Source organism: Thamnophis elegans, chromosome 1 (genome assembly GCF_009769535.1).
Source record: "Thamnophis elegans isolate rThaEle1 chromosome 1, rThaEle1.pri, whole genome shotgun sequence".
In the NCBI taxonomy this organism is placed as follows: domain Eukaryota; kingdom Metazoa; phylum Chordata; class Lepidosauria; order Squamata; family Colubridae; genus Thamnophis; species Thamnophis elegans.
The window spans coordinates 2,955,805-2,982,529 of record NC_045541.1 but is presented as its reverse complement, the minus strand read 5'-3'; the positions used below and the strand labels follow the sequence as shown (position 1 = coordinate 2,982,529).

At 38.8% G+C, this 26,725-nt stretch overlaps 1 protein-coding gene across 1 annotated transcript in view; it reads right to left on the bottom strand.

Annotated features, from left to right (window-relative positions):
• The window catches only part of MYL1 (myosin light chain 1), a 34,482-nt gene extending 8,415 nt beyond the window's left edge, over window positions 1-26,067 (bottom strand). The window contains exons 1-3 of the mRNA XM_032223018.1: window positions 25,939-26,067; window positions 5,858-5,885; window positions 1,008-1,151 (exon numbers count right to left, since the gene is read on the bottom strand). Coding sequence (XP_032078909.1) covers window positions 1,008-1,151; window positions 5,858-5,885; window positions 25,939-26,067 — 301 coding nt within the window. The remainder of the gene's footprint in view (window positions 1-1,007; window positions 1,152-5,857; window positions 5,886-25,938) is intronic.
• Between the last annotated feature and the right edge of the window lie 658 nt (window positions 26,068-26,725).

The window sequence follows — 26,725 nt, the reverse complement described above, 5'->3', positions numbered from 1 at the left end:
CCTGCTTTTGAAAATTAATTCAATTCAGAACGCCAACGCTCTTGGAGAAAGAGAAACATCTAAGTATTTGCTCGTGGCTGTGGCTGTCACCTCAGAAAGCTACTTTCACAGGAAGAAGACAAATTTGCACTCAATTAAAGTAGGTTATTCCCCCCCACCCAAATTCTTAATTTCATGGCTGTCACCCACAGCTCTGTTTCCAGGTAAATAAAATAGATAACAATTGCATTGCAAGCACAGAGGATATGCAAGCTTATTGAAATACACTGCAGAGAGGAGTTATATAGAACAAGTACAGGTATTTTATTTGATGAATATGTATGTATTCAGCAGGTCGGTGCTGGGACTATGCATTTTCTTTTTGTATATATGTGCAACATTGTCAAGCAGGTAAAACCATAGCTTCTGCTATGTCACTGACTCTTCCATAGTGAGATTCTTCTTTAATTGTGTTAATAATTCAGTGTCCTGCTTTTGAAAATTAATTCTTTTATGTTTGTTTGTTTATTCATTTTAGAAAATTTATATAGCCACCTACTCGCTCATGGCGACTCAAGGCAGCTTACACAAATATAAGAATGTTACCTTTGTAACTTCTTGGGACTCGAAACAAAATGCAGAAGATTGTTAGTTAATCTTCTACTCAACTATTGCTCAAGCCCTGACCTAATTATTCTAACAAAGGCAACGATATCTTGTATCTTCAGCCTCCACCTTTGTCAGATGATTCACTCTTCGTCATTAAAGGTATGGAAATTAAAAGGATGCAAACCTAGCTGGATAATGCTCACTTAGTGATGATTGAAGGTGGGGTGTAGACTTGCTTAGTTAAAAGAATTACAGCAATTTGTATGTCCTTCGGCATAAATATCATTAATAAGAAAATCGTGTGTGTATTGTTTAAATGATAATGTAAGTATGTAAAAATCCAACACTGTGTGACATTCATTTAATGGGAAAAATGTTGGGAGGATATATTTTTATCAGGGTGGATCACAAAGATTTACCCTCATTGCTGGGGTTGCCCAGGATCTTCTTGATTTCAGAATTAGTTGGGTTCTGTCCAAGAGCGCGGATGACATCTCCAACCTGGCTCAGAGTGATTTTGCTTTCTCCGGTCCTGTCAAACAGGAGGAATGCCTCCTTGAAGTCTACAGAGAACAGAATATTGCAGTTACTAGAAGCAAACATTGAATCCATAAAGTAGCTATAAGCAGTACTTTTTTTTAAAAAAATAATCCAGATTCTCTTCCACCACATCCAATGACATCATATTTCAAGAATTTTACTTGCAATTTTAATGTTTTGTTTTGTGTGGTATTTTTTCCTATTCTCTCTCTCTCTCCCCTCCCTTTTCCCTTTCCACCCCTTTAGGAGCTAAAGAAGTCTCTTAGCTGAGACAAGAAAATGATAAGCTCATTGTCATTTTCAAGAAAAATGGGTTGGATGATTGAACTCATATTTCCAGTAAAACATTAAACAATAGTATATCCATGATAATCTATATTAATCCTTCTGTTTTCCTTGCTGCTCTCTATAAGCAATTCTGTGATTTGGAGTCCTTTTGAGGTCATAAAACAATATTTAAGTAATTCCACATAGAACCTCAATTGCTTAAATTAATTAAGCACTACTTATATTGCCTTATTAATAGGTATTTGATATTTTTAGACCAATGCAACTATAAAGCTTTGAGCTCAGTGGCAAACTGTGCCTTGGTGTGGAAATGCTGTGTACTCACGTAATTAATATGTGAGAGCTAAATTTTAGAACAAAATGTCAAAAAGAGCATTCAGGATTTGATTCATGAATATTTCTGAGAAGTATTCGCTCTACAAAGAGTTGTTCCTATGTTGACGTCTTTTGGTATTGATTTTTTTAAAAAAAGATCTAAAATGCTGTCTTTTCTATCTCCTATATATAATATATAATATATATAATGAAACGAAATCCATAGATGATCCATGATTGGAACACAATTATTAGTAACCCAGGAGTCATTTCTCCATCAACTAAGCATCAACTAAGTTCCTGTCAATATCATCAACAACTTTATCAGGTTTATGATATTTCAGCGATCGCTTTGTGTTAAATTCACTTGTCCTAATGATAAACTTCCTGAGGTTCAGTTTGATCATTTCTAGATTAGTAAAGTGGGTGCAGCTGGTCCTCAACTTACAATCACAGTTGAGCCCAAAACTTCTACTGCTAAGTTTTGGCCCACTTTATGACCTTTCTTGTCACAGTTGTTAAGTGAATCACTGCCGTTGTTAAATTATTCATTGATCATTGATTTTGCTGGTCAGAACTTCGCAAAAAGAGATCACATGGCCCTTAGGACGCTGGGACAGTCATAAATACATGCCTGTTGCCAAATTTTGATCATGTGACCGTAGGGATGCTGAAACAGTCATAAGTATGATAAACAGTCGTGTTACTTTTTTAGCACCACTGTAACTTCAAACGATCATTAAGTGAATGATTGTAAGTCGCGGATTGCCTGTACAGTATTTGATTTTTGGAATAATAATAATATACTGTATTAACCATGTCATTGTTGCATATACATTATTTTTCAAATTAGCTAACGTTTTTGTAAATTCACTGTAAAACTGAATATAATTCCCATTCCTGCTACGGTCTTCAAACATTAGAATGCTTCCATGTTGCTGCTCCGGCCCTATGGAACGATCTCCCCGTGGAGATCCGGACCCTTACTACTCTTCCGGCCTTCCGTAAAGCGATTAAGACCTGGCTGTTCCGGCAGGCCTGGGGCTGTTGATTTATCCAGCCCCACTCTAAGCTGTATGAATGTTGTGCAATTTTAATGTCTGTTCTTTTTAATTTTTATATGTTCCCCCTCCCTGTTTTTATCTGTAAGCCACCCTGAGTCTCTCGAGAGTGGGCGGCATAAAAATCCTAGTAAACCGTAAACCGTAAACCATGTTAAAATGTAAAATAATTTGTGTCTGCTCCAATTCTGAATGACATGGTAAATGGCAAATCTGAATAGAAGTACTTGATGAGAGTTGCTGATCACACAGTTGCATTTAAAGGCTTGGAAACCAGTTTTGCTATTAGTATGTTATGTGGGCTCAGCCAATGATCCCACATAACATACTAATAGCAAAACTGGTTTCCAAGCCTTTAAATGCAACTGTGTGATCAGCAACTCTCATCAAGTACTTCTATTCAGATTTGCCAATGATTTTCAACTGCAATGGGGCATATATTTATTAGACATTTAAATAGAAATATATTAAAATACTTTCTAAATCACATGTGTCTTCGGGAAGGAAGGGAAGGAAGGAAGGAAGGAAGGAAGGAAGGAATTATTGATATAATGGAGACAAAATAATATGAGGTATGAGTATATCCTTATCATTCACAAATCTAAACCCTGTTTGTTTCCCAATGTGGATATTATCTGTTAGAGATGTGAGAACTTTGTGCAGCAGCTGCATTGCCAAAGCCACATTTGGCTCTGACACCTGATTCCTAGGAGACTACTCATTTCCCCACCTCCTTTTTCTAAAGTAGATAACTTCTGAACTGGATTCCAGAAAAATAGGTGTGGCCATGGCCAGGCCTCTAACCCTCCCACATATGTTTGAAGCAGCTTCTCCCATGAATTTCGTAATCCAATGAAAAGACCAGAGTCTTCCCAGTTATCTATTGCGGGATAACTCATTCAATTATTCGAACAGATAATGGCTTGTCATACAACTGCCAGCTGGAAAAAAAAACTGAATATTGATAGTGAAAATAGAAAGAATCAGTGAAACAAAGGTATAGAATTAATATTGATTCAGTTGGATTAGTATATAATCAAGTAGGCAGTCCTCAGTAATTTTTGCTAGATGCTTTATGCTGCTGTCCTATTTTAGGGTTTACTCCAGCCCTTCTTATTACAGTCTGCAAAGGAGCTTCTTTGCCCTCTTCTAAATTGGTAAGACAGGACATATGGCCCCCTAGACTGTAACTCAATATATTTGATATTAATCCCATCACTATCTGATGTGTGGGCCCTATGAAGTCTCCTGTTTCCAGATCCTCTCTTCTTACAGCTTATAAAATGTTGGCCTTTTAGAGATGTAGAAGGAAAGCTGCTACATACTTCAAGGTTTATACAGTAGTTATTCGCTGGATACCAAGAACAGAACAACCCTCATTATCATCATTGGAAAATCTAATCACCATTATCTCTCTGTCTAGCAAATGTAAACATCACTACAATATTATTAACAATATCTAGTAAACATATATATTGAGAAAGAAACTTGAAAACATCTGCAAGTAGTTACTGTACAGTAGGCAGAATAAATGATGTTTAAGCATATTCTTAAACTTTAAAAATGTTTTTGCTATTGCTGTAGTTCGATACCAGAATAATCATCACAGCAAAACAGGTGGCTATTCATAAAATATTTGTCCAATGTTTTTGCTCTGCTTTACACACAGATATTGTAGCAGAGATTATTCTCCCTTTACTCTCCATGAATCTTAGACTCCATGAAGTTAAAATATTATTTTTACAGGAGACAGAATTAATGTTATTTAGAAACAGAACTAAATTCTAAACTTTCAGCAATAAAAACAAAACTGATCTAGAAGTAAATAGTGTTTCTCCATTTGTTTTAACACATAATTATTTGAAAGTAAGAAATTGATTACAAAAATGGCAGCTGATCATAATATATTACTGTAATCTGAATAGGGATAGTAATCTATTAGAAATGCTCACTTACTAAATTATGTTTCTAAATTCCTTCTAATTCATCATATTTCACTTGACATTGACTTAAAAGTTAATACAAAATTGGTCTGGTAAATGTTAATAAACTAAAAAGAAAGATTTTAAACTGAGTATATTTTGTAGCAATATAGATTTTCCATCAATTTACACATGAAGCAAATGCATATGTATATTAATTATAATAAAGGCATATTAAGATAAAATAAAGGTAAATCATTAATTTTACTACTACAACATGACTTCATACATCATATACAAAAATTAGTAATGAATCTATATATGTTTCCTGTTGCTGTTAAATTGAAAATGGGAAAACCATTTATTATTATTATTATTAATATTAATATTATTAATCTAAGCATTATGTTTGGCAACACAATTTATTTGGCAGGGTATTTATACAAAGGTACATTTGATGGAAGAGTAATGTTGCAATATTACATTGAAAGGGTACCTGTTTGGGCAAAAACTTAGGATGCCAGCATTAATGGTTAAAAAAAAAGATGTTTTGCTTTTGACTGAATATTATATACCTGAATTGATATAAATCTGCTCTAGAGCTAGTGATTAAGCTTTAAATCAAATGTTTTATAAAACAGAACAAAATTGTTATTTTGAGAAAAAGAATTACCAGAATTAGGAAATTTTGCAACAGTTCTGCTACATGAATGAAAAAAGCACTCCAAACCAGTCCTTATTTATGAAAATTCATGTTATATCTTAAAAATTAGATGGAGGGAAGTTATACTTTTTCTCCATGATTACACATTGTTCTGTTCTAAATATTCACAAGAAATTACGTATAGTACATTTTTCATATATTTAGTAGATATATATCTATATCTATCTATCTATCTATCTATCTATCTATCTATCTATCTATCTATCTATCTATCTATCTATCTATCTATCTCTCTCTCTCTCTCTCTCTCTCTCTCTCTCTCTCTCTCTCTATCTATCTATCTATCTATCTATCTATCTATCTCTGTAATTGAATCCAAACCAATAAAATATCCCTATTTATACCAATGCACACTTTCTAATAGTACTTTATGTGAAAATGCTTCTGCCTGTGTTTATGCATTTTTCCTGAGAACTCACCCTCCTGTTGATCCTTGGAGAATTCGATCTGTTAGGAAAAAATCAATCATATAACAAAATACTTTTTGGAATTCATAGCATCCTGCTTGCTCCACGAAACATCTTTCCAAGATGCAAAGAAAAGGTCAGTTTTCCTCTTACAACACCTGAGATGCCACTAAACTGCTAATGAAATAATACATCCATAAACCAATGAGCATGCAGCATTTGTTATCACAATATTAAATTGCAATAATATTCAATGATGTTCCACTTACCAGCAATTTGATCGGCACTGAAAGACTGCATTTGGCAACAAGGAGGGGAGGAAAAAAAGAGGAAAATACTAGTATTGTTGGAAAAAATTGCACTGACAGACAAAAACTATACATATCCTATAGCTAATGGCTACATTCAAGAAGTACTAGGCCAAGGATGCCTATTTTACTAATGACAAAAGGATCAGTGTTATATCTTTCCATATGTAGTGAGAAACATGGAAAAGTAATATCAATATGGTATGATACATATTACAAATCAAACAAATTGCTACTTTTGAAAGTAGTTTTAGGGAAGCACAAACTTGCACTTATTGTAGCAATAAGTCCCATTTCATTAAATGAGATTTACTTTTGTGCAGCCATGCACTGTATCTTTTAGATAAAGATTTATCTTTCAGCTCTATATAAAATAACTTCCTTCTATGATGATTCACTGGGATTCCTGCGGACAATAATTTCAATATAGCTGAGTTATTAATAGCAACTTGCTATAAGGTTGTGGGAAATGTGCAAGCTAATGAATGAATCAATACATAAATCACCCCAATACATAAATGTAACTGTAGTGTAGACACACTTTGCATGTTACACATCTATCCAGCCTGATTTTGTTGGGCATTGCCCCATTAAGAATCCCACTGAATTGGTTTCTGGACTGCCTTATTACAACTAGCACAACCTTGGAAAATATAACGTTACATTAAGTCATTAGCTAAGCAGAACTTGTAAACCCACCATGACTGAGGAAGCTGGAAGGAAAGAGCAGGAGAAGCAAGATTTTGGCCGCGAGGCGCCGGAATCCCTGGGAGTGGTCCTCACTCCCTGTCCTTAGGTCTTTTTATTGAACTGAAGACAGTGACATCAGTGGGAGGACTGGGTGCCAAGCTGGAGCAGCCACTCCCCCTTGGAGAGTTCTTTAGCTTTCTTAGGGCAAAGAGAAGGAAGGATCCATTTCTTGATGGACCTCTGGCATAGCCTATTTTTAGGACGCTGCAGAGGAGATCGGGCGCTGTTCACAGCTTCGTTGGGCTAGAATTTTGTCAGTGTTTTATCACTCCACAACATAAATGTGGAACACATCTGATATAGTCTACCTGTTTATTTAAGGGACTATTGAGTAAACAGAAGGGATAATAGATCGGCAGTTTGGTTTGGTTTACTCAAGTTTGAACTGGATATGTTTATTCTGGAGAACTGAAATATTGACCAGGGCTATAACAGAATTCTTCGATGCCCAAAGGGCTGTGACTTAATAGTTTTCTGCTGCCTTAGAAGACTGCGGGTAGTGCATTTAAAGGAATGAATATGGGGAACCATGTTTAGAAAGAACATAGAGAGGAACAGTTTGATAGTGGATAGCCATTTCCTTGATCCAGTGGTGGGATTCAGCCAGTTCGCACTACTTCGGGAGAGCTGGTTGGTAACCTTCTGAACAGTTTGGTGAACTGTTGGAAGAAATCATTAGGGCAGAGAACCGGTTGTTAAATTATTTGAATCCCACCACTGCCTTGATGGCTCCTACTCTTCCTCATACTGAAGGCCCTGCCTAAAATGGACTTGAGCTATGTGTGTAGGGCCTTATAAAGACTTCTTCCCTCTCACCCTCATTCCCAAATGGGAAACAGAATGCCAGGGGCCACAAGATTGTACCTGTAGAAACCACAGGAGGTTTCTTGGTGGACAAATCTAAAGACTGGTCGCTGTGGTTGGAGATCGGGGACAAAACCCAGTAGGGTCTCAGGTCTTCTCTTTAGAAACATGAAGTTGAATGCCACTAAATTTGAACACAATAGGAGTAATGCATGCTTATATTATCAATCAAGTGGGATGGAGTGACAAGAGCTAGTATTTGTTCTAGTATGACAAAAAAAAATCATGTCAAATGAGGTTTTGTCCAAAATACATTACGGATGGATGCATTTTATTGATGCACAACTTATTTTTAATCATAGGTGAGAAATGTATAGGTGATAGATCTAATCTTTGCAATGGCTTGCTGGATTAGAAAAGCAACATGAGAAAAAATTTGGTTCCTAGTGTTTTAGGCCAGTGTTTCTCAACCTTGGCAACTTGAAGATGTCTGGACTTCAACTCCCAGAATTCCCCAGCCAGCGAATGCTGGCTGGGGAACTCTGGGAGTTGAAGTCCGGACATCTTCAAGTTGCCAAGGTTGAGAAACACTGTTTTAGGCTACATTTGAAGTGATGCAGCAGGAATTGCACAGGGAAACCCACCAGTGGCTGGCCAGGTTAGGTGGTCTTAATAGAATGGACCTTATAAATTCATTTTAGTTTGGCTTTTCATTCTAGTGCCCTGGAGTCCCAAAGTTGAATTTTAGCTGCAGTGAACTCTTCTCCCCAACTTCCTCATAAGTATTACAAATAGGGCTGAACAGTGTGGCAAGACCCTGTAAAGTGGGGGCACAGGAAGTGAGAGATAGAACAGAGGTAAAAGCTGCTGACACGGCATAAAAGTAGGATCCTGGGCAGAGCTCAGTTCAGTTCAGACGCTGAACCTGATGCATCCAATAAACCCGTTTCTCTCACTTTCGTGGTCTCAAGTCCTGCTCTTTCGTAAGTAGATTACAAACCACAATCTGCTGCAACAGAAGCACCATGTATAAAGTAACTGAAATCTAATCCTCACTCTAAGCCCTTTTGTTTCAAAAACAGACTTCCCATATATTTATAGGCAAAACAGGAACAGCATTTTGCTCCATCACTCCTACATCCCGTCCCTGTATCTGAATAGATGCATGTGGTGTTAACAGTTGATTAAATATGCATCCTTATTCTTACATAATGCCAAGCTTAGTGACCACCTGTATCAGTGATAAACATAGAGCTAACATTGGTTATATGTTGCATTTATCTCCCTGTATTTTAATCCATTCTTACTCAGGTGTGTCCAAATGCATACAATAGCAGTTAGCAATAGCAGTTAGACTTATATACCGCTTCATAGGGCTCTCAGCCCTCTCTAAGCGGTTTACAGAGTCAGCATATCGCCCCCACAATCTGGGTCCTCATTTCACCCACCTCGGAAGGATGGAAGGCTGAGTCAACCTTGAGCCAGTGAGATTAGAACCGCTGAACTGCAGATAACAGTCAGCTGAAGTGGCCTGCAGTACTGCACCCTAACCACTGCGCCACTTCGGCTCATACATAATGCTTGGCATTAACTAGGAAACTATAGCATGGCTTACCATGTAATATGAATATGCTTATATTCTTTATATGTATGGGATTCTTTATATGTATCCCCAAGCAATGAAAGAATTGGCTTAATGTACTTACATTAAAGCTCCCTATTTTTTCCTAGAATCAAGCTGTAAACACACCCATTAATGGTCTTTGTGTTGACTATAAAATCAAATATGCAAACTGAGTAATCATTTCCAATTTCTAGACCTAGGTAAGCAAGCCTAAGGGGTATGCCTTCAATTTGGCAAGCTTTGGAGTTCCACAAAATGAAACAGGTTCTTGATGAAGAAACTCAAATCAAACCAAGAGCATAATGACACTTCAAGAGGACAAATTTAGTGAAAGGTAGGAATTGTATCTGCAGCATCCCTCACACTTTGAATTCTCCAAGATAGTCCTGGGAGGAATATGTTAGGTGATTGACAGATCTATCTTCCTAATCCCAAAGGTGAAAAATTAAACTTTTAAACAGGCAAAGACTCTTTAAAAACTAATTATTAGTTTTTCTAACCAAGTCTATCTATTTTTCTAACACTGATGAGGATTCATTGAGAATTATTGAACCTCCAAACTTCAATCCTTCCCATGAAAACTAAACACACTTTTGATGATTTTCCAAGCTCATCATTAGGAGTCTGAATTGCTTCATTTCCTAAATCTGACACATGTCATGCAAACATTTGGAACTATCAGGTATAATTTAAAGTAAAAGTACAAAGATAAACAGAAACAGCAACAAAGATTGTCAAGTCTGATTTTCTAAGCGGAGTGTCTTTCAGTATAAATATTGTATTTCAAAATAAGATAAGTCCACTCGACTACTTGCCACACTTCCCTTGCAGATTCTGCCACATGGGATTTGGTATTTTGATGGCTCCAGGTATTCTGCCAGAAGGAAATCAGGGATAGGAACTAGAAGCAGAACATTTCCTTTCTAACAATTTACTTACATTGCTTTTCTCAGTCTTGAAAATTTTAAGAAGCTATCAATTAATAGCTTGTATGTCTAGTACTTAAACATGGAGAGGCAGATCAAGCATTAAAGAAAGCAATTTTCACTAATGTTCCATTGATTAATATTAAAATATTAATAATAATTTAAAACCTTGCTAAGAATGGATTGAGAAAAAAAATAAACCTTACCTTAAATAGATTCATTAAATTTTTTTACAAAATCATTTTTGGTTGTCACAGTAACAAAGCTAACAGAACGTTAAACAGAAACTGTTTTAAAATAAACCAAAAAGGCCTAATGCACAGTGACATAATCATAAAATGTCACATTTATGGAAGAAGAATGGAATGTTCGTCCCTATTCTGGCGAACCCATTTTATATTTCAGTTCTCATTTTTATTCTATCACGAGTTAATGAATTCAGCAAAAAAAAAATTGCTATTAATGAATGGGTGGGGAGCAATTCTGCGCCAAGCAAATAACAGTTTACCAAGTTTTTTACTTGTTGGGTCACAGGAGATGATCTCCACTATGTGAAAGAAAGAAAGAAAGAAAGAAAGAAAGAAAGAAGGAAGGAAGGAAGGAAGGAAGGAAGGAAGGAAGGAAGGAAGGAAGGAAGGAAAGACTTTGGATTGAATGCTATTGAAATGGTCTATGGCAGTGTTTCTCAACCTTGGCCACTTGAAGATGTCTGGACTTCAACTCAAAACTACCAAGCAATTCGTAGGTTCAACAGGAATTGTTGCCCGTTATTAGTCTCACATCGGTTACCCTTATAGCAACCTGGATATATTAAAAATTCTTTCTGAATTAATGTCGATTTGTATATATAAATAATTAAATAGTTGATTTTAGGAGCCATCTTTTCCTGAACTTTGCCTTCTCTTCTCCAACCCTAAAAACGGGGGTTGGAGAAGAGAAGGCAAAGTTCAGGAAAAGATGGCTCCTAAAATCAACTATTTAATTATTTATATTCATTCAGTGGTCAAATATGAGTTTCTCTTTATGAGTCATGGTCTTAATATTATATGATTGCTATGAAGATGCTTTTTTGCTTGTGTGTGTTAGTGTGTGTGTGTGTATGTGTGTATGTGTGATGCATTTAATGAGGAGCAGGATACAATATCAAACATTAGAAGGCCTGGCTCCTATGCTCCTACAGTCTGATTTTTAATTATATCAGTACTGCCATATTCTATTATGCTTTAAGATTTTGAGGACCTTGTAATATTACCTACTCAAGTTATTAAACGTCACTCTATCTTCTATGTTGTTTCCCCAGTGAAATCAAATTCTGGGAGTTGAAGTCCAGACATCTTCAAGTGGCCAAGGTTGAGAAACACTGGTCTATGGAGATTCTCAGCCATCCAATTCGTGCTTGTACCACAAGTGATTTTTTTCAAGAGACAACTGGACTTCTTTTGTTTTGCAATGCTATGATTGCACAGGGTGGTTCTGAAGAAAGAACCCTCCATAACGAGGTCACTGTTGTAAAAAGCGTCTCTCCCTGTGACTCAGTCTCAGCAGATTGGAAGGCATGATGTTGGCTTTGACTCATCACTCCTCTCCCCCCCCACCCTCACTCTATGGCTGATGCCACCATGGCTAATGCGGAAAAGCTGCAGAGAATATTGGCTGAGTTGCCTTTGAAGGAGACCATGTTGACCTCTGCTGGCCGTAACAGCTGGTTGCAGGCAGATCTTGCTGCCTGGAGGTCCACTTTTGAGGGACAAGCGAGTGCTTGTTGGAGAATATGATTGAAGAGATAACTCTTTAGGAACAAATTAATCATCATCAGATCAGGACTTCTAAATTCATAAAAAGGAATCCATTGTTTTAAAGCAGAAGGGCCATGCTTCTCTTCACTGTATTTACAGTAGCAGATGGGAGGGAACCTTGAGGCACAAGACTCAGGTTCTTTCCCAAGTAAATTGCTTATTAGGCAATAAATGAATAGTCAACTATGCTAACTTGAGAGACCGCCTGCTGCCAATTACCTCCCAAAGACCCATTAGATCACACAGGATCGGCCTCCTCCGGGTTCCATCTACCAGCCAATGCCATCTGGCTACTACCCGGGGGAGGGCCTTCTCTGTGGCAGCTCCGGCCCTCTGGAATGAACTCCCCGAACTCCCCGGCTGTGTCGGCAGGCCTGGGGTTGATGAGTTCCCTTCCCCTCTTGATTGTGTGTCTGTTGGTTATTTTAATGCTCGTATTTGTAGTTTTTTCTGTTTCCCTTCCCCTCTTGGGTTTGTGAGCCGCCCTGAGTCCCGTTGGGAATAGGGCGGCATATAAATAAACCTAAACCTAAACCTAACTTCCTATTTATGGTTGCTATATTTGTTTCTAATGGCAGTTGCATTTGCATGGTATACTAGTTGGCAAGATTCGTTTACATATAGAACCATGCATTAACTATACTGCCCAGATTTCCATAATACATGAATTACCCAAACTAATAGAGTCCTTTCTAGTCTATAAAGAGGATGAGGAAAACCATGATATGATGGCTATCAATTTTGAGGCGTTGATACAATTGCTAGCGCTTCGTGCCACTTAAAATAACAATACTTTTGTCCAATATTCAGTTATAAAGCCAGAAATTCCACCTAGAAACATATCTAAAGTCCACTGTTAAGTATGCCCTTATTTCTAAGGTTAGCAACAGAGGCACCAGCATCTAATACAATTTCTACAAAAGACTGGTTTTTATTTTGCAAAGATGCAAATTATTGCTGCCCTGTTTTGGGCTGCTAAGAGCTGGGCAAGTTTTGCAAAAGGTAAGAGAAAGATCCACCTTTTTTTTCTGACCAAAACTTCCTCACTTGAACATTCACATAGTTGCCACTGAAAATGGAGACTTGATCGTAGTGGATTTGCTAATATCACAAAAATATAACATGGGTTTTTATGTAGGTACCGGTCTCGCAATATAAAAAAGCCCTGTACACAAAATAATTTTGGGGAGTGACCCCCTACCACTGTGAATACCTATAGTACATTTACTACAACTAGCCATCCATACTGGTGGAATGCATGCAAATGTTTTACCTTCCAATGGTTTGTATGTTTTTAGTAGCTCAGCCTACAGTCAAGGAGCACAGTAAAAATAAAATCTAGAATGTTCTACTTACTGGCAATAGTTGTATACCAGTGAAACAGAACTTAAACTAATAGAACTTAAACTAATAGCCATCTAATGCTGCGTACAAAAGGATTCCACATGTCTACATCAACTTGGGCTCTGAGAGACCTCAGGGTCAAGCATCAGAGACGCAAACATATTGTCATTATCATCTTGAGAGAAAAATTTGTTACCTTCTGAACTTCAGTGGTCTCCAACCTTGGCAACTTTAAGACTTGTGGACTTCAACTCCCAGAGTTCCTCAGCCAGCTGGCTGAGGAACTCTGGGAGTTGAAGTCCACAGGTCTTAAAGTTGCCAAGGTTGGAGACCACTGCGTGTAATCCACACAGCTTATTTAAAATTTGTGATCAGACTTGAGTTCTAAAGAGGTGTTACTGAATCCTCAGATTTCACCAGTCTTGGATTAGCCTCAAATGCTACTCAGAAGCTTCAGTTTCTTTCCATTCTTTTTTTTGTCAGATAACTACAAAAGTACAATGCAACCAAAATTATATGAAATTATATTTGATAATGATGTTGCAATTTTATGGTGTTAGTGCTGTACGAATTAATAATTCAAATATTAATCAAATCAATACAGAGAATCAAAACTTATATATTACTATACATATTCTGGAAGGCTCTCTTCTAGTTACTTGAGTATCTTCTCATATATTTTAGCAAGATCGGGTTTTCAGGACCTGAAATAATATTTTGTTGTTAGACTAACCTTTCTCCTCTTCTTCTTCGCTACTATGAATTGTTTGTCAGTGCAATTTATTTCCTTACCTTCTCTCCTGATGCCATTTGCTATTCCTTCAGCAAGGACCTGACTGAGTCATAAATGCAGAAGTTAATAAAATGATCAAAGTAAGCAAAGATCCATTGGTACAATCACATGCATAAATATTATTCTGCTTCAACCCAGACCGTTAATCAAATATCGTGCAAAAGCTAATGCGGTGTTTGCTTTAAGAGAGTCTTTCCTAACCAAGTTGCGCCAGTTTCTATGACGGACATGAGTTTAGAGAAGATCACTTAAAATTGTGGAGGTACTTACGTGCTGCTAACATTCATCAAGAACAGCCTTCTGCTGCCCAGTGCTTTCTGATATTAGACTATAATGTCCATATTCTGCAGCCCAACCACCGTTAGCTGAAGTTAATGAATTGTAGTTTGGAAGTTTATTAGCATTTGTATGCCGCCCACTCCCAGGGGGACTCTGGGCGGCTTACAGACAAGCAGGGAATATAAAAATTAAAAATAGAAATACAGTTATTAGCAATAGCAATAGCAGTTAGACTTATATACTGCTTTATAGGGCTTTCAGCTCTCTCTAAGCGGTTTACAGAGTCAGCATATATCGCCCCCACAGTCTGGGTCCTCATTTCACCCACCTCGGAAGGATGGAAGGCTGAGTCAACCTTGAGCCGGTGAGATTTGAACAGCCGAACTGCAGAACTGCAGTCAGCTGAAGTAGCCTGCAGTGCTGTATTTAACCACTGTGCCACCTCGGCTCTATTACACAAAAATTAAAAATTACACAACATACATACCACTTAAAATGGGGCTGGATGCTGATCAACAGCCCCAGGCCTGCCAGAACAGCCAGGTCTTAGTAGCTTTACGGAAGGCCGGAAGAGTAGTGAGGGTCCGGATCTCTACGGGGAGATCGTTCCATAGGGCCGGGGCAGCAACAGAGAAGGCCCTCCCCCGGGGGGGGGGGGTCACCAGCTGACATTGACCGGCCGATGGCACCCGGAGGAGGCCCAATCTGTGTGACCTTATCGGTCTTTGGGAGGTAGGCCAATATATGTGGAGGCTGCAAGATTGGAACAGCTGATTTAGAGATTTAATTGTGGGCTCTCGCATTGATGTTATTTTATCTAACATGTTCAGGGAGAAAAATGCCCTAAATGATAACTTCTTTGTTTTATGGTGTTCATCTATGCATGGCATGCTTACTTTAAAAATAGATCTCATAGTAATTTTAGACATATGTTCCAAGGGATCTAACACAATAACCCACAGTAATCTCATCTATCAGGGCTTAGAAAGTGTACTTTCTATGTTATTATACCTGCTTTCTGGAACAGCATCTAACGGTGGTTGATATGGCTTAGTCCTGATGAAGTTCAAAAAAAAATATCACTGAAAACCTGTCTATTCTCCCAGACCTTGAGAAAGGTTGCGGTGCTGATATCCTGTTGGATTTTTTTAAATCTATTATGTACCTATTTTGGGGAGAGGGGGGGGGACTTGTATGTTCTATGTTCTTACTGGTGATTCTTGCTTGAAAATTTGCAAAGTAACAGATGCTTATAGACAGAGTCTAAATGTATGTGGTGGCGCATTGGTTAGAATGCAATATTGCAGGCTAACTCTGCCCACATCCAGGAGCTTGGTTCTGAGTGACTCAAGATTGACTCAGCCTTCCATCCTTCCGAGGTTGGTAAAATGAGGATCCAGATTGTGTGGGGCAATATGCTGACTTTGTAAATTACTTAGAGAGGACTGTAAAGCACTATAAAGTGGTATATAAGACTAAGTGCTATTGCTGTTGCTAAATGTAGACATACATATACATAAACATACATAGACATATGCAATAATCACATTATTTCCTGTAAAGCAATCCATTTTCAAAGCTAATTTGAACCACCAATTTTTCAAAGGCTACTTCATGGTCTCATTGCATTGAAAACTATCCCCAAAAGGACCCTCAGATTCAAAATAGCAAATACAGACCACAGTTTTAGGCGCTGCCAGGGATAAAGAATTCTGATCTTCTAAGACTTTTGATGCAAGGGCATTTGCATCCTGTTTTATCCCACCAGGGAAATTGAGTGACATACAATAGTTTGCTCAAAGGGATCTGCGAAGTTCACAGCTGAACTGAATGGTGAAATCTGAACTTTCAATCTATCCCGCTGGGCCTGTTAGCAAAGCATACCTCAATTCCCAAGTGAAGTATCTATACTATCAAGCAATTCGTAGGTTCAACAGGAATTGTTGCCCGTTATTAGTCTCACATCGGTTACCCTTACAGCAACCTGGATATATTAAAAATTCTTTCTGAATTGATGTTGATTTGTCTTTGGTCCCCCGTTTTTAGGGTTGGAGAAGAGAAGGCAAAGTTCAGGAAAAGATGGCTCCTAAAATCAACTATTTAATTATTTATATTCATTCAGTGGTCAAATATGAGTTTCCCTTTATGGGTCATGGTCTTAATATTATATGATTGCTATGAAGATGCTTTTTTGCTTGTGTGTGTTAGTGTGTGTGTGTGATGCATTTAATGAGGAGCAGGATACAATATCAAACATTAGAAGGCCTGGCTCCTATGCTCCTACAGTCTGATTTTTAATTATATCAGTACTGCCATATTCTATTATGCTTTAGGAACAAATTAATCATCATCAGATCAGGACTTCCAAAATTCATAAAAAGGAATCCATTGTTTTAAAGCAGAAGGGCCATGCTTCTCTTCACTGTATTTACAGTAGCAGATGGGAGGGAACCTTGATGCACAAGACTCAAGTTCTTTCCCAAGTAAATTGCTTATTAAGAGTCTAAATGTATGTGGTGGCACATTGGTTAGAATGCAATATTGCAGGCTAACTCTGCCCACATCCAGGAGTTTGGTTCTGAGTGACTCAAGATTGACTCAGCCTTCCATCCTTCCGAGGTTGATAAAATGAGGACCCAGATTGTGTGGAGCAATATGCTGACTTTGTAAATTACTTAGAGAGGACTGTAAAGCACTATAAAGTGGTATATAAGACTAAGTGCTATTGCTGTTGCTAAATGTATACATACATATACATAAACATATGTAGACATATGCAATAATCACATTATTTCCTGTAAAGCAATCCATTTTCAAAGCTAATTTGAATCACCAATTTTTCAAAGGCTACTTCATGGTCTCATTGCATTGAAAACTATCCCCAAAAGGACCCTCAGATTCAAAATAGGAAATATAGACCACAGTTTTTAGGTGCTGCCAGGGATAAAGAATTCTGATCTTCTAAGACTTTTGATATGAGGGCATTTGCATCCTGTTTAATCCCACCAAGGAAATTGAGTGACATACAATAGTTTGCTCAAAGGGATCTGCGAAGTTCACAGCTGAACTGAATGGTGAAATCTGAACTTTCAATCTATCCCGCTGGGCCTGTTAGCAAAGCATACCTCAACTCCCAAGTGAAGTATCTATAACTTAGGGTTGATTTACTTTTGAATATCTTTCAAAACTATCAAGCAATTCGTAGGTTCAACAGGAATTGTTGCCCGTTATTAGTCTCACATCGGTTACCCTTATAGCAACCTGGATATATTAAAAATTCTTTCTGAATTGATGTCGATTTGTCTTTGGTCCCCCGTTTTTAGGGTTGGAGAAGAGAAGGCAAAGTTCAGGAAAAGATGGCTCCTAAAATCAACTATTTAATTATTTATATTCATTCAGTGGTCAAATATGAGTTTCCCTTTATGGGTCATGGTCTTAATATTATATGATTGCTATGAAGATGCTTTTTTGCTTGTGTGTGTTAGTGTGTGTGTGTGATGCATTTAATGAGGAGCAGGATACAATATCAAACATTAGAAGGCCTGGCTCCTATGATCCTACAGTCTGATTTTTAATTATATCAGTACTGCCATATTCTATTATGCTTTACGATTTTGAGGACCTTGTAATATTACCTACTCAAGTTATTCAACGTCACCCTATCTTCTATGTTGCTTCTCCAGTGAAATATCTGTATATGTTGATAACGTCAAACCAAAGGCCGTTTATTAAGAGCCGAGGTGGTGCAGTGGTTAGGGTGCAATACTGCAGGCCACTTCAGCTGACTGTTATCTGCAGTTCAGCGGTAGCTAAGGCAGAACTACAATTCATGCCTCCTCTTTTCTAGACACTACATCAAACTGGCTTTCATTGAATGCATATTAAGCAGGAATTTGTTTATTGTCATTTAGTCCAGGAGTTTTCAAACATTGAGGTTCTGTGATGCTTCCGTGGCACGACAAAACCGCGCCGGTCAAAAGAGCGGTGATAAAATTGCGTCGCTAAAGCCGCGACGTCATCACCGCACGTCATCACCGCCGCGACAACAGCGCGACAACAGAAGGGCGCTTTAAAACGGCGCCGCTGCAGAAAGCCGATTTCAATTAAGGTAAGGGTTAGGATTAGGTTTAGGGGTTTGTTTTAGGGTTAGGTTTAGGTTTAGGTTTAGGGTTACATTTAGGATTAGGTTTAGGGGTTTGTTTTAGGGTTAGGTTTAGGTTTAGGTTTAGGGTTACATTTAGGATTAGGTTTAGGGGTTTGTTTTAGGGTTAGGTTTAGGTTTAGGGTTTAGGGTTAGGTTTAGGGTACTGACTGCTTGGGAATGCGCGGATTTGCCCTCCGCGATTATGTCATCGCGGTAGGGTCGCGTTTTTCCTTAGCGCTTCAAACGGCGCGAATTAGTCTTCGCGCTTATGTCTCCGCGGATAAGGGCTTTGCGGATTTGTGGTGGAACCGATGCTTCTCTCCCTTATCCCAAATGATTACTCTTCTACTTATGACCCGTCACTTGGTTCCATTCCAAGTGACAATGGGCCTCCTCGGGGCTTCGTATGCCCTGAATTCGAAGATCCAATGGCTGGGAACAGGATTGCATTTGGGGCACTCAGTAACTGAATCACATTTAAGCTGTTTGCAGCATCCTAAATGTGACTGCAATTTACAGTGTTTTTTTTGCTGGAAACCAGTGTTTTCTTCAGTTTCCGGCAGAAAATGCCCATTGCAGACAATGGGTTTGCTTAATAATTATGATGTTTGCTCAACGACCATGGTTTTTGCTGTACGACTCTGGCATTTGCTTAATGACCACTGCAGAAAAGGTCATAAAATCAGGAACAGACATATATACCGTGCTTAATGACCAGCATGACTTATGACAGTAATGCTGGACTCAATTATGGTTGTAAGTCAACGACTACCTGTATTTCACCAATGTTAGAGTTGGGAAAGGAATACAATCTGAAAAACCAGGAATATTGGTAGCCCTTGACTTACAATCATAACTAAGCCCAGAATTATAAGTTGTTAAGAGGGCCACTGCATAATTGCAACTGATTTCCTACATGGCCTAGGACCTGGATATCTACGAGACCGTCTTCTGCCGTATACCTCCCTAAGACCGATAAGATCGCACAGGATGGGCCTTCTCCAGGTACCATCAGCTGGACAATGCCGTCTGGTGACGCCTCGGAGTAGGGCCTTCTCTGTTGCCACTCCGGCCCTATGGAATGAGCTACCCCCAGAGATCCGGACCCTACCCACTCTCATGGCCTTCCGAAAAGCTATTAAAACCTGGCTATTCCAGTAGGCCTGGGGCTGTTGACTTCTTGATTGAGGTCCAGCCCCGCTTAGACTGGGTGCATGTTGGGTTTCTTTTAATTTGTTGTGTCTTATTTGTTTTAATCCTTTTTAATATTTCTTATTCCTGTAAGCTGCCCGGAGTCCTCCGGGATTGGGCAGCCTATAAATTCAATAAATGGAAATGGAAATGGAATGGAATTTCGTAACCTTTTGTGCATGGTCATTAAGCAGACATGGCAGTCATTAAATCAACACATTGTACCCAATGGTATTTTTTGTCTGAAATTGGAAATAATTGTTGGTAACGTGCAGTGGCATGACTAAGGAAGGCTGCAATGGTGATAAATGTGGGCCAGTTGCCAAGCACCCAAAATGCTACCATGTGACTATCTGTGGCAGCTATCAAAACTTTGAATCAAGGTTGTATGTACCCTTGGGAAGGTCCATTGTAATTTTATAGCAATAGCAGTAGACTTATATACCGCTTCATAGGGCTTTCAGCCCTCTCTAAGCGGTTTACAGAGTCAGCATATCGCCCCCAACAACAATCTGGGTCCTCATTTTACCTTGGAAGGATGGAAGGCTGAGTCAACCCTGAGCCGGTGAGATTTGAATAGCCGAACTGCAGAACTGCAGTCAGCTGAAGTAGCCTGCAGTGCTGCATTTAACCACTGCGCCACCTCGGCTCATTTGAATGGTCACTAAGTGATCTGTCTTAAGTTGAGGAATACTATCTATCTATCTATCTATCTATCTATCTATCGATCGATCGATCGATAGATTAGATAGATATAGATAGATAGATATAGATATAGATATAGATAGATAGATAGATAGATAGATAGATATAGATACAGATAGATAGATTAGATAGATAGAGATAGATAGATAGATAGATAGATATAGAGGGATAGATATAGATATAGATAGATATAGATATAGATAGATAGATTAGATAGATAGATTAGATCGATAGATAGATATAGATGTAGATATAGATAGATAGAGGCATAGATAGATAGATATAGATGTAGATATAGATAGATAGAGGCATAGATAGATAGATAGATAGATAGATAGATAGATAGATAGATAGATAGATAGAATAGAATAGAATAGTATAGTATAGTATAGTATAGTATAGTATAGTATAGTGTATATATATATAGCCTTTTCTCCCAGCTCCCTGCCAAAGCCATTCCCCACAAACTCTATTGCTACATTCTGCAGAATTGCTCCAAGGTTTCTAAGATGAAATGAAAGGCTATTTTCAGGACAGAACCTACGTCTTACATGTCGAAGGTTCTTGATTTAGCTCCTCCACATGAACCCGAGCAAGGCTCATGCTTAAACAGAACCAGGAAAGATTCCTGTTCAGAGAACTCATCGGTATCTACCGGTTGACCCCAAAAGGTGTATCCCTCTGCTGACGTGTGAATTTTGGAAGCCCTGATCTGGTGGTCCTAACTTCTTATCTGTATCTTTTAAAGAGAATTGATCTATGTCATGTTTGAAAAATAACAAGGAAAGATGCTGCACTGAGCTGCATCTCAGGTCTGCTTGATTTTTGGATGTATTCATTACCACCACTGTGGGGTACCTTTGAAAGCATCTCCATAGACATATAATTAAACTTTCCTGATGTTTAAGATCAGCAAAATGTGCAATATGAAATAGCCTTCAATTTTATTCAGCAAGTGGTACTATAAAAAAAAAACATTCAGAAAAAAAAACTTTGCAAGCAACAAAATGTCTGTTGATGGAAATTAAAATAAAACATAAGAAGGTATTATGTATTCTGTATAAAAATTAAACAATTTGAAACATTTTCTTCTGCTCACATAACATTTTATCCTGTCTGTTTATCGCCTTCATTCTTTTAAAAATGTGAGCTGAAATTAATAATTTTGCTCATGTATTTTCTAAGAAAAATATATTTTTTTAGAAATGAATAATTAAAATTTCTAGTGAAATAACATTAACTATTTATTTGCAGTTCAGAAAATCAATAAGCTGTAAAGTTGGCAGGGACCACAAGGAGCAGCTAACCCAACCCTCGCAATGTATAGGAAAACCACCAAAAATGTAGAACTCATAACTTCTGTAAGTAGAATACAGAACAGAATACAGAATAACAGAAATAAAAGAAACAAGCTTGGAGAAAAACAGAATAACAGTTGGAAGGGACCTTGAAGATCCTCTAGTCCAGTGGTCCCCAACCTTTTTATCGCCGCGGACCAGTCAGCCTTTGATAATTTTACCGTGGCCCGCTGAGCGCGCGCAGGGGTGGGGGGGGGCGTTGTTTTAAATCCACCTTTCCAATTCAACACCTGAATCATATCCCACCTTCCATTTTGTATGTAGATTTTAAGGAATAAACAGCTGAATTAATCAAGGTCAAAGATAAAAAGAGCAAGGGCAAAATTAAATAAGCCAGAGGATAGCAATGTAAAAAGAATACAGTATTAAGGAGAGAAAGGAGAAGAAAAAACCTAGCTTCTGCTGAGGTCAGGGAAATGTTTGATACTGATCTGGCTGGGTACGAGTCCAAGAGTCCATATCGCCAATAACTACGCGTGGGGGGAAAGGAAATGTGTTTTGTGAGGAAGAGAAAGAGCGCGCTTCACCGATGCCCGTTGGTGAAATTTTGGAAGAGAGGCAAGAGACTTCAGGCACCGAGCCCCCACCCCTGGCTGCGGCAACTGGAGCGGGCGGGAGGCAGGGAAGGGGTGGGCAAGACCGCCGCTTTTCCACCCCCCGCCCTCGGCTGCCCGACGTTCTCTCTCTCTCTCTCTCTACCTCTCCCGCCGTTCCTTCTCACAAGCCAAGGCCGGGCGGGGAAGCGCCGTCTCCGTCCCGGGCGCGCCACCCCTCCCTGGGCAACTCGGAGACGACTGAGCCAAGGAGGACAGCGAGAAAAAGAAGAGAGCGGCCAGCAACGACCACCGGGGAAGCCGCCAGGGCCTCCAAGGGCTCCGCTTCCAGCGCATGGTCCGCCCCCTCCTCGCCTCGCTTCCAGGCGAGCCGACTGAGGCGAGAAAGGCGAAAGAGGTGGAGGCGTTCACTGAGGGGACGGCTGACTCGGGGAGGGGGCGGAGGTGGTGTAGTAGCGGGGGATTCTTCCTCCTCGCCTCACTTGCTCCTGTGCTTCCGCGCAGCTCCCCCCCTCCGGCGACGGCGCTGCATGAGTGAAGAGTCGGCCGTTGCATGGCCCCCGGCCGCTGCGCGGCCCGGTGCCAGGTACTCCATGGCCCGGCACCGGTCCGCGGACCGGGGGTTGGGGACCACTGCTCTAGTCCAACCCACTGCTCAGTTTAGAGACTGCATACCCTTCTCTTAGTAAGTACACACTATCGTGCTGTGCAAATATTACCAATATAATGTTTTCTTTACATTTAAATGAAATATCTCAGAAACACGAGGATCACTTACCCAAAGGAAAGGTGCAGAAGCAGAATAAAATAGTGTAAAGGTTCAGCTAGATCCATCCTATCAAGCGTGAACCTCTAGCAAAAGCTGTATTCTCAGCTGTCAAAACTACGCTCTGTGAGAATGAGATGGTGGCTTTAGCCTGACCACCTTCAGTCTGAATGGAAAGGTCCCTAAAATTGTCCTCATCTGATTTAACCTCAGCCAAACCCTTCACTTGTAGCAATGCTCTGAGTAATGTAAGTAATGAAAGTGACAAGCATTTTATTCGTTTGAGATGGTTCCTGGATTTGAAAGCAGTCCTCAGATTTAATCGTTGGCATTGCAATAATCTCAGGAGGTGACCTTGGCCCAGTGGGTAGATTGAAGCTTCAGTTTCAGGGATAAGAGTACTCAACTAACTATAGAGGTATTGTGAGGGTAGGATATGAGCTACTTAAATTTAAAAAAATATGGAGAAATACTTTGGGCTGTGATACACGAGCAGGATATGTTGGAAACCACATTGAATTGTTTCCAAAGAACTATGGTATGAATTCATTTTATCTGTAAATGAAAAAAATCCATATTTTTTTTCACATCTAGTTTTATTAGAAGCTATTTAGATATATTTAGATATTTTAGCTTGACTCTTTAAGAAGAAGAGTGTCCATATAGGCTTTGTGTTTTGTCAATGGGATTGGAAATGTGGATTATACGGACTTTTGTTTGGAAAAGGGATGATTTTAGGTAAGTAATTTTCTTCCTGCCTCAGCAACATTCTTCTTTGTATATATAAAAGAGAAAGGTAATAGCAATTACTCATTTAGAGTTGTCATACTCCTGAGAGAATGTGCACAAAATACTTCCAGCAGTTGAAACAATATACAAATACCACATTGTATAAATGTTTGCATAGTTTGTTTTGATTCAGCCCTCCCTCAACATAGATAAGAATGTGCTTTTTGTAAGTATGTGTGCATTCTCATGCAATGTAATTTGGTAGAAGTTAAGTCTTTCTTGTTCCCGTCACTGTGAATTCACCCATGCCCCTAGAAAAAATTACCTGAAGTAGAAACACACTGTCCAATCTAACAGAAAAAGATCTGTTTGGGTGCAGCATGACTGAAATTATAGCATTCTATTTTTCAGATGATAAATATACTATTAGTGATATTTGTGTAAAGCTAAATTAGCCAGAGTCACTAGAATTGAAAATACTATTTCATTCTAATGCATTAACACATACAGCTATTAAACGAATGTAAATTACTTTTGCAAGAGATCAAGTCTGCATTCTTCTTCATAATCCAGTATGCAAGAGCTAATTCAATTGTAAATAAAGAAAAATTGCCTTAGTTGGGCCAGTTGTATTTTTTTTTTCAATTTTAGTGTTTCCCTTTTTAAAATATCCAGTGGCTCTAGTATGAGTTTCTTTACTAAACTATAAATCATTACATCTGAAAACCTTTTTGGGGAAATTAATTTGCATTTAAGATTGCAATTTTAATCACGACATCTATTAATGCTTATTTTCAAGTAAACATATAGGAATGTAATTATAAAGCATAACTATCCATTTAAATGTGCTAGAATTTATTAGACAGATAGAAGGGTTCATATGAGAACCTAAGAAAATTCTTCTTCCCCTTTCCATTATTTCCTAATCTACAGGTTTCCATATTAGGTAAGATTTCTTAGGTAGAGTGTCCTAAATTGGAGTCTGATAAAATCAAAATGCCAGGCGGTGGAGAATGACTTTGGACTTAGGGCCACTCAAGGAATCTCTCCCTCTGGCTCCATTCCAAAGTCAGACCTCCTTGCTTCTCCAGTGTTGCAAGACATGCTCGACTGTGATACATCAGATAATAATTATGCTGTATAAAGATTTATTTCCCTATGCAAAATCCCAAAGGTACTTCATGCTAACTTTGAAAACAAAGAAAGCCCACAGAAATATTAGTTAACCACTTCAAAGCAAGATGCAAATTGTGAACAAAGGAACAAAAATTGTAGTCACTGAAACATTTCACTGTATATCCCAGTCAATGATGAGCATCCACGTTTCTTCCAATTTAACTATGAAAAGTATTGAATTGAGTTGCTATTTTTCTTAGGGGAAAACATTAAATACGTCCAGAAATAATGAATAAGTGGCTCCTTAGTGTATATAAAATGAGTTCTGGATGAATTTTAGGAAGAATAAACATCCCTTAGATTTAATTTTATTGATTAAAAAAGCCGGTGAATTTTCTTGGTAACATGGGTTTTATTCCACCAAAGAGGCTCATGCAAATTTAACCAAGAAGAGTGTAAACCAAAGGCCAAATTGAAATGGTTTAAATATCAATTATTTGTTTAAAAAAAAAGTACTGTAATTGGCTACTAAGATCATGTTTCTGTACACTTAAGATAAAGCTACTGAAATACGGTATTTTCTGTGTGTGTGTTTATTGTGTGTTTATTAGTTTTGTATGCCGCCCACTCCCGAAGGACTCCGGGTGGCTCACAATAAACAGGGAAAGGGAAATAAATAAGACAATACAAAGAATTTAAAGATTTTGTTGTAGCTTAGTGTGTGTGTGTGTTTGTGTGTGTGTTCCTGCAAAAGAGAGGGAAGAAGCGTCTTTTCTCTGCTAAATCAGTTCCCTTAATGATCGCAAGCAATAAATAAGTATCTCCCAGATATGAGAATTTGGGCTTCTGTAATTCCCTTTGCTCTTTGATGGAGGATGCTTTTCAGTGACTGCCCAATCTGTTTACCTTGATGCTGGAGAGATCAATTGCTGGTTCCTTAGGTGGTGCTGGCGCTGGCGCTGGGGCAGGGGCTGGTGCAGGAGCCGGAGCAGCTGCGGGCGCAGCTGGTTTCTTAACGTCTTTCTTTGGTGCCATTTTCTTTCCTTTTCTTTTTTAAATAAAAAAAAAGAGAGAGAGAGATCCCACCCCAAAAGCCTTGGAGAGATTCCTGGGTGTGAGGAGCAGTGAGTGGTCAGGATGACTCCAGCCCAATGACTTGGAGGGAGACCCAGAGCGTTAAGCACCACGAGGGCATATATATATATATATTTCACTTAGTGCCTAATACAATCTTGACACTTGCAGCTGGATTGGACAGCCTGCTACTCGAGGGGGATGTCATTCTGAGACAGGCTATAAATGGAAGATAAGAGGGCCAGGGCTTCGTGAGATTCAAGGGAACTTCGGTGCCCTTTAAAAAGGAGATAAAAAATGAAAAACCTCCTGTGCATTTTTGCAATAGGTGGAAAGGAGGGGGAATATGACAAAAACAATTCCAGTCTCCCTGGAATTTTGACCGACACCTTTTTTTTTTTTAATGTCGGAATGACAGTTTTGCTGCTGTTAATCTTATTCCCCATGTCTCTGTGTCCTTGTGAGTGGGATTGAATTTCCAGATGGAATGTTGGCTTTAAGGGTTGGGAAACGAATCACAGGTTCATCTCCTTCTTCTCCCTCAGCGGTCCCTCATTCCTTCACATTCATTCCTTCACATTCATGCCCCACCTCTTCCCTTCGCTCCTCCTCTGTTTCT